This window comes from Ailuropoda melanoleuca, chromosome 13, assembly GCF_002007445.2.
Source record: "Ailuropoda melanoleuca isolate Jingjing chromosome 13, ASM200744v2, whole genome shotgun sequence".
Classification (NCBI taxonomy): Eukaryota; Metazoa; Chordata; class Mammalia; order Carnivora; family Ursidae; genus Ailuropoda; species Ailuropoda melanoleuca.
In genome coordinates this window covers 27,467,455-27,475,777 of record NC_048230.1, presented here as the reverse complement: position 1 = coordinate 27,475,777, position 8,323 = coordinate 27,467,455, and the positions used below count along the sequence as shown (strand labels likewise).

The window sequence follows — 8,323 nt, the reverse complement described above, 5'->3', positions numbered from 1 at the left end:
CCGGCGCCCGAAGGCCGGGCGGCCACGGTACCCCGGGGTCGGGGCCGTAGCCGCGGGGACAGTTCCCGCAGCAGCGCTAGCGAGCTGCGGCGCGACTCGCTCACCAGTCCGGAGGACGAGCTGGGGGCGGAGGTGGGCGACGAGGCGGGCGACAAGAAGAGCCCATGGCAGCGGCGGGAGGAGCGGCCGCTTATGGTGTTCAACGTCAAGTAGCGCCCCTGCCCGGCCTGGCACCAACCCCACCTCCCCGGTGGGCCCCCGACCCCCCTCCGCCCGGGCCCACCCCCAGGGGGCGTGCCCCGGTGAGCTCTCGCACTTAGCCCCCCAGTCCCCCGCCTGGAGAGGTGCCCAGGGGCCTGCGGAGCTGTCCAGTGGTATGTGCTGGGTAATGTCTCGGGAGGGACTCGTGTCGGCCTCCAAGAGGGAGGTGGGAGGGGTCCAGACCCCCATTGGGAGGTGCTGGAGAAGGAGGGCTGGGTGGGGGGAAGCAGTGCCTGTATAAACGTGGCTGTACATAGAAAGATCTATTGTGGGAAAGCAGGAGGGGCGACCCGGCCTCAGCTGCTAGCGTGAGGGCTGGGAAGGGAGGGGGCCTTCTCTGTGGACCCCCCGGGAGGGGAGGGGGTGCTGCTTGCTGACTAGCCCACCTCTGGGCTAGGATGTCACAGGGCTGGTGGCTGGGGCGGCTCTGGGGACTAGGGGATCATGTGATGGGATTGCTGTGGGCAACAGCAAATATAAAACTGGTGAGATTAACTCCGTGTGTGTCTTTCTGCAGGGTTGGGAAATGTGGACACTGGATAGGGGCCCTTGCTCAGAGAGGGGGGCAGGCAGGGTGGTCAAATCAGACACTGTTAAGAAAGTGTACAAACTTTACTGCAGCACATACACACACGCACGCCTGTGGATAGGGAAGAGCACCTGGCCACAGGGTCCACGGAAATTGGGGGAGGGGATGGCAGCTTGTAACATGGCTTTCGCCACAGCCCCCCTTGAGATAGGGAGGACCTCAGACAGAGGGCCCACCTCCCATGATGGGGGATCAGAATGGGGGACTCCAGGAGAATTTGGTGGGGGAGAGGTGCTGGGGAGGCCTGAGCAGTGGGGACCCTCTGAGCAGGGTACCGAGGGCTGCAGACTATCTTCAGTCCTTAGTCTCGCCTCACAGCAGCTGCCTCGGGGCTGGGTCCCTCGGCGGCATGTCCCAACGCAAGCTCTCCCTCCGCAGACACTTGGTTCCCTTGGCCGCGCATCGGAAGCCCGTGGGGCAGCAGTGGCGCTGATCGGCACAACAGATACCCTGGAAGGCCAGGGGGTGGGTGGGGAGTCAGAGCTGGACACGGCAGGACCTGGCTCCCACAGATCCCCAGCCCCAGGCCAGTGGGTGGCACTCACCTGGCGATAGGGACAGCAGGCCCAGCCCCCTTGGCTATCTCGGCAGCAGGTCTGGTTATCATGGCAAAAGTGCCCTGCTCCACACTCCACGTTCCCCACACCCCTGCGAGGGCCACGGGCCAGGCGGGCAGCCAGGTGGGCAGAATCCGCCTCCTTCTCGCAGGATCGTGCCTTCACGTTGCACGTGTACCCAGCCGGGCAGCAGTGCTGGCGGTCCTCACAGCACACAGCCTGGGAGGGACAAGGCGGCGTTTACCTCTCTCCGCAACCCGCCCCCCCGCCCGTGGGGGACTCGGCTCCAGTCCAGGGCAGGCAGGTGGGCACTCACATGAGGCAACTGGCAGCAGGCCCAGCCCCCACTCAGGCTTGGGCAGCAGGTCTGCCCCACAGGGCAGCTGGTGTGCTGGTCACAGCCCATGTCTCTGCGATGAGACAGGGCAGCCCGGCGGGCAGGCATCTTCTGCAGTCCAGTCACCGTCCTGCTCCACTTCTGACACTGCCCCTCAGCCAAGCATGTGTAGCCATGGGGGCAGCAGTGCTCGTGGTCTGAGCAGCAGACAGCCTTGGGGGAGGGGGAGGCAGCACAGGGTGGTCTGGGAAGCGGCTATGTGGGGCGGAAAGCTGAGCCCCTGCCTACCCCGACTCCCTTTCCTGCTCACAGCTCTGCCAGCTAGGAATGAACCTAACGGAGCAGATGGGCCACCTGTAGGCCAGGCAGAGGACGGAGGTGCAAAGCAACAGGAGTCTGACCACCCGCCCAGGCCCAGACACTATCGCCCCCCATCCCATGCTCCCCCCACCCCGCCACGCACCTCTGGGGCAGGACAGCAGCCCCACTCCCCGGACGCGAGTCGACAGCAGGTATTGGAAGAGGGACAGCTAGTGATGTTATCACAGGGGACATTGTGCTCTATGGCCTTGGCTTTCGACAGGTAAAGGTGGACTGGGGCCCACACCATCCAGGGCATCTGGCTGGCCTTCTGTTCACAGGTGCCCTTCACTGTGTCACATTTAAACCCAGCCGGGCAGCAGTGTACGTGGTCGTCACAGCACACAGCCTAGGGTGGAAGGACAGGGGACGGTGGGCACCGGGGCCTTGCTGGCTGCCACTTTCTGCTCAGCCCGGCCGACCCACCACTCCTGGGTACCTGGGCAAAAGGGCAACAGCCCCAGGCCCCTGACTGTAGGCGGCAGCAGGTGTAGCCGTCAGGGCAGCTCACCTCCATGTCACACTTCACCTCCTGCACTGTGAGAAAGGCACGGAGGACAGGTCAGCAGTGGCCGTGGGGAGCCATGGGGAGCCTCGGGGTACCCAACCCTTGGCCGGCTCCAAGCTAGAACCAGATGCTGAGGCTGGAGAGTAGACTTGGGCCGGAGGAAAGGGGGCTGTGTCTGCCCTGTCCCCGCCACGTGGCGCTCAGTCCCCCGGCCCCGCATCTGTTCCAGGAACAACTCAGTGGAGAGTTCCGCACAGGGAGCCGGGGGAATGGGGTCTGCAGCCCCCCACCTCTGGTACCTGTTTGCGCTGGCAGCTTGGTGAGGAGGTCCGTAGCGTTCTCCTTGGAGAGGCACTTACTCTGGACTAGGTCGCACACAGTGTCCTGGGGGCAACAGTGCAGGTGGTCCGAGCAGCAGATGGCCTGCGTGGGGATGAGGGGAGGTCTTTGTGACTTCCCCTCTCAGCTGAGCGCAGGGAGCAGCCAGGTGACAGCTGACACTGCCTCAATCCCCCACTAGGGGGCAGCATGAGTCCCGAGCAGCCAGGCTCCCAACGACCTGCCAGCCAGTCCCACCCCCTGGAGTCCTTCGGAGGTAGGTGTCCGGGCCAGGTGGCTGTGGGCACACGGCCCCTCACTCACATTAGGCATTGGACAGCAGCCATACTTCCCACTAGGCAGCTCGCAGCAGGTAGAACCATCAGGGCACTGGGACCGCCCATCGGGGCATATGACCACTGGAAGGGGAGAGAGGCGGGCAGGGCAGCCATAGCGGTGAGGAGCTCTTCCCCCAGCTAGGAGTCAGACGAGGCCTCCTTCCAACCCGCACCCCGATGCTCTCCCACCTCCTCACCTGCCCGGTTACTCCTTTGTGCGGGGATCTTCCTCGCCAGAGGGTGTGTGCCTGTGGCTGTGAGGCAGCGGGCATGAGCCAGGTCGCACGAGGTCCCATGGGGGCAGCAGTGCACCTTGTCTTCGCAGCAAGAAGCCTGACGAGAGATGCCTCCGTCTCTGTCTTTGCCGCCTTCGGCCCCTTGCTCTGCCCTGACGGCTCCCCGCACCCCCATCTTCCCGAACCTGTACCTGGGGCATGGGGCAGCACCCCCAGGAGCCATCTCGCATAGTGCAGCACGTGGAGGAGTTGGGGCATTCAAACCGGCTGTCAGGGCACTGCACAGCACCCAAGCGGCTGGTATCTGTGGACAGGGTGACTCCGGATTCCGCCAGCCCAGTTAGCGAAGGCCATCACTCCCATCACTCTAGGAGCTGCTGGTACCAGGCCCTGCAAGCCCAGCTACCGGGGGGCTGGGGGTCCGGCACTAGGGCTCGGCATTGTCCCAGGCACTCCTAACCCACTCTCCCCACAAGCCGGTCCTTGCCTCAGTAATATGGCACAAGGCAGGGGCATCCACTGACCAGGCTGGCCTTAAACCAGCCCGGCTTGGCCTCTCTCCACCCTCCCGATGCCTGGCCCGGGGCCTGGAGTCTGCCATTCTCTCCTGCCCCTTCCTAGCCTCGTGCTGTCCCTCTGTCCGGAGCAAACAGGTTGCTTAGTCCAGATGCCACAAGAATGAGAGCACAAGGGCAGGAATCAGGTCACCCAGCCTCCACATGCTGCCCATCTGCCTGCCCTCCACCCCCACCCCTGCCGCACCTGATCTTTGGAAGCAGGACCGCCCATCAGCACTGCAGTGGTAGCCCCGCGGGCAGCAGTGGCGGCCATCAGCGCATGACACGGCCTGTGGGGCACAGAGACACCTGCATTGGCTCGACCCCTTTACCTGGGGGGAGTGGGTGGAAAGTCGAAATGCAGACCTGAGCCCCTCCATTGAAACGAATGGCACCCTCACCTCTGGGAACGGGCAGCAACTGGAGGTCCCCAAGATGGTCAGGAGGCAGGAGTAGCCAGGAGAGCAGTGGGCATCTATCTGGCAGGGGCTGCCCAGCTGCCTGCTCAGCTCTGTGGGCCACTGGCCCTAGAAAGTGAGAGGAGATGACAAAATGAAGGACCCGAGCCTGGCCCCCTCCTCTGGCCATGCTAAGATGCCCCTCTGGGGAATCCCAGGCCGCCGGCTCTTGCCTGGGCCGCAGGGCGCTCACCAGAACGGGACTGCAGCAACTGTAGCTGGTTCCTCCTGGGTCCAGGCAGCAGGCCACAGGGCAGTACTGACCATCTGGGCACTGTGTTCCAGCCACCAGCCCTGCCGCTAAGGCCACCCAGCTCACCAGGGTCCACATGGTCTGCCTGCAAAACACCGAGAGGCATTTGGCGACTAGCTTAAGCCCGTGAGACCCTTGAATCGGGGGCCAGTCACTCCCCCGGACCCAGGCCAGATACACCTGAGCCTCCCCAACAGCTCCTTGTCCAGGCGGGAAGCAAGATGTGGGGCCCAAGATTCAGCTTCCTCTACGTTCACTTGCGCACCAGCGCGTGACAGCGACGAGCATGAATACTGACACAAGTGCGGGTGTCAGTCTGTGTCCCCAAAATGTGGCCAAATGCCTCGGTCTCTGTAGGTGAGTGTGTAAACATGTAGGCGTGTGAGGTGCCAGGGTGGCTCGGTCAGTAGGGCATGTAACTCTTGATCTCAGGGTTGTAGGTTTGAGCCCCATGATGGCTGTAAAGATTATTTAAAACACACACACACACACACACACACACACACACACACACACAACAAAACACCTTATATAAAAAGAAGATGTAGGTGTGTGAAAGGAAAATTTGTGGATTTTGTGGGTCTGGTCTGTAGGGACATGGGTCACCTCCGGGGAGTGGGTGAGACATCAGTAGCAGCCAGGGGAGGACTGGCCTGGGGAGCGAAGAGGGAGTCCCCCTTGAAGAAAAGACAGGGTTCCACTTCCCCAGCCAGCCCCCTGCAGATGCCTCCCCGGCCAATGCTGTGTTCACACCTGCTAAGGCCTGTTGGGGGGCAGGGGAGGGATGTCACATGATGACATGGGAAATCAGGGGGTTGAGAAAGTTGTGAAAAGGGAAGTGCAGTAGCCAGTGGAATCTGGGCTGCCTTCCCCAGAGGCCAGCCACACCTGCCCCCCCAACTGTCCCCGAACCACCAAGGGAAGGGGTGCACGGGCTGGGCCAGCCTTTGAGACACCTGTGTTCTCAGGGCCCCCCAACACCACCAGACCCTTTCAGACTCCCCAAACGTACCACCCCCAACCCCAGCCCAACCCCTGCCTCTCCCCCTACCCGGAAGCCGCAACTCGGCAGTACATGGAGAGGACCACATGCACCCACCCAGCTGCACCAGCAGAAGGAACCGATTATGAGGCTCTGTGGGGAGTAGCCTCTCACTTCCTAAATGACTCTTCCCCAAGCTCAGCCAGCCCCACTAGTTCAATGGGTTGCGCCCAGGAGATGTTACCCTGCCTAAGGGGCAAAAACAGTAATGTTCATTGAGCCTTTCCTGGCCCAGTTACAATACTCAATCCTCTTTTCTTTCTTCTTTGCAACAACCATCCAAAGTAGTAACTATTACCTTTACTTTTCAAAGGAGGAAACTGAGGCTCAGAGAAATTAAGTAACATGCCCATGTCATATGTCCAGTCATGGAGATGACAGGCTTTGATGGCTCCAAAGCATACTGGACCTGGGTTCATGTCACAAAGTGGTACCATGGACAGTGCCCGGGAACGGACCCCAAACCCTGGGAGAAGAGAGGCCTGGGGTCCAAGTAAAGGAGGGAGAGAGCGCATTTTCTGAGCAGGTGGACAAGGCAGGATAGAAACTGAGAAACTCAGGGGCTGCCTGGATACTGCATTTGGGTGCTAGTTCTAGAATCTCCACCATGGATGGTGAGAGCCTCAAAAGTTGCTCTCTGTCTCTGGGCCTCAGTTCCCCCATGAGTGTCTCTGTGGACATTGACACTAGGTGTGGCGAGGACTTACACCCACCCAGTCACCCTCATCCTTCTCTCCCTCACCTGGCTCTCCTCAGTGCCCCATTCCTAGCTCAAAGACCATTTCCAGGAGGCCATTGCCTGGCTGGTCTGGACCTTGGCCCCTTTCACCCTCCCCTCTACACCCACAGCTCCCAGGCCGGGCTGGTCCCACCTGCTTCTTGGGAGTCAAACCTCAACCCTCCATAGGCTGTCCAGCTGTCCTGGCTTAGGCCAGAAGGGGTGCCTGTCTGCACAAATCTGGGACCATGGAGCACCCTAGTGATTTACTTACGCATACTTTCCACCCTTGGCATCCTAAGGTTAGGGAGTACAGCGCATGCTTCTAGTGAATACCAATGTACAGACCCGCGCACACACTCAGGACCAAGGATGGGGGAAGACGGGCCTAATTCCTCTCAGTAGGGTTCTGAGTGGCGGCCTTTCTCACCCCCACCCCACACTGCCACAGTAGTGAGGGACAAGAGCCCCTGCAAGCCCCCAGCTCTGCCATCTTCCACTAGGTGGCAGCCCCCAACTCCGAGCGTCAGGAGAGATTCCCAAAAGGAGAGCTAACTGAACTGCGAGTGAGCAGGAAAAGTGGCAGGGAGGGGCGGAAGTTGGCTGGTCCTACCCCCCACGAGAGGAAGTAAGGGAGAGCACAACCCAGGCGTTCGGTCACTACTCCCAAGTCCCTGCTGCCTTGGAGGAGGGCAGGGTCTCCAGCCCACTCGCAGCTCCCTGAGCTCCAGGGCCAGGGAAGGAGCTTCTCTCGTTCCCAGGGATCCCAGGGACCACCCACCACGAGCACCACCCGCACCACCAGCACCACCCGCACCCGGGCCGGCCCGAAGCCAGCTCAAGAATGGAGTGGTCCCTGCTTTGGGGAAAGGGGCTGCAGCTTCCGGGGACGCCGGAGAGGGAGCGAGCCTCCTTCTAATGGGGGTCACTGTAATCACGGCTTACTCCACCCCCCCCCGTAAAACTGCCTCCAGTGCCTCGGAAACCCCCAAAGGAGCTTCTCTAAGCCAGTCTTCTCTTGCCTCTCGGCTGAAACTCCGGAGGAACCTCATGCCCTCACGTCCGCCTGGCCGGACCCCTGGAGGAAGCGAGAGGTCTGCGCAGCCACCCTCCTTACCTGCGACCGGCTCCGCGCTCGCTGGGTAGCCGCGGTCGGGAAGCTCACAGACCAGGGCCTTGCAGCGCGATGGCCCGCCCACCTCAGTTTCCATTGGCCAGGGGTCCGGGCTGGCGCGCTGCTACTGGCTATTGGTCGACGTAGAGGCGGGGCCAGCCTGGAAAGCTGTGCTTTTTTTTTCTTATTTAATTCTCTTTCCTCCCTCCCGGCGTCTCCCTTCCCACCCTCCCCCCTCTTTTTTACGGGATCATGTGATTGGAGAATCATGTGACGTCCTGGCCCTGCTCAGCCCGGCTGCGGGAGCCTGGTAGAGTGCATTCAAGATGAGGCATCCCCTGTCAGAGGACCTTGACCGACAAGGGAGCTGTCCCTTTACAGGGTGCGTTCCAGGTCTTTACGGGATGTCTGCTTCTGGATGAGGGACGCTCGTGCATCCTGTTTCTATTCTGTTCAACAAACTCAGAATAAATGCTAGGCAGCCAGGCCCCGTAGGGGTTGAAGGAGGGTTGTGAGGGCAAGGACAGACAGCTCTCAGGCCCTTTCCTCAGAGTGCTCACAGCGCGGTGTGAGTGGGTGGAGAAATGAGATAGGCTCACATTAAATCTAATTTAAGGAGCAAGGTCATGTGCCAGGTGTTATGGTTGTGTGTAGGTCAGAGGCGATAGGTTGGCTCT

At 61.3% G+C, this 8,323-nt stretch overlaps 2 protein-coding genes across 3 annotated transcripts in view; one reads left to right on the top strand and one right to left on the bottom strand.

The window, feature by feature from the left end:
* The window catches only part of FAM171A2 (family with sequence similarity 171 member A2), a 5,925-nt gene extending 5,712 nt beyond the window's left edge, over positions 1–213 (top strand). The window contains exon 8 of the mRNA XM_034640697.1: positions 14–213. Within this exon, the coding sequence (XP_034496588.1) occupies positions 14–213 (200 nt within the window). The remainder of the gene's footprint in view (positions 1–13) is intronic.
* Positions 214–854: 641 nt separating this feature from the next.
* Positions 855–7,804, bottom strand: GRN (granulin precursor). Of its 2 annotated transcripts, XM_034640701.1 has the most exons (13): positions 7,650–7,803; positions 4,713–4,857; positions 4,463–4,588; positions 4,267–4,351; positions 3,696–3,808; positions 3,466–3,601; positions 3,255–3,349; positions 2,912–3,035; positions 2,544–2,641; positions 2,208–2,453; positions 1,724–1,957; positions 1,396–1,626; positions 855–1,300 (listed from the first exon to the last, which is right to left on the bottom strand). In XM_034640701.1, exons 2-13 carry the CDS (start codon positions 4,848–4,850, stop codon positions 1,163–1,165), a joined length of 1,764 nt encoding a protein of 587 aa, XP_034496592.1. In that variant the 5' UTR covers positions 4,851–4,857; positions 7,650–7,803; the 3' UTR covers positions 855–1,162. The 2 variants fall into 2 exon arrangements, with proteins under 2 accessions (XP_034496592.1, XP_019655774.1); XM_019800215.2 differs by lacking the exons at positions 1,724–1,957; positions 2,208–2,453 and having other exon boundaries at positions 7,650–7,804.
* Between the last annotated feature and the right edge of the window lie 519 nt (positions 7,805–8,323).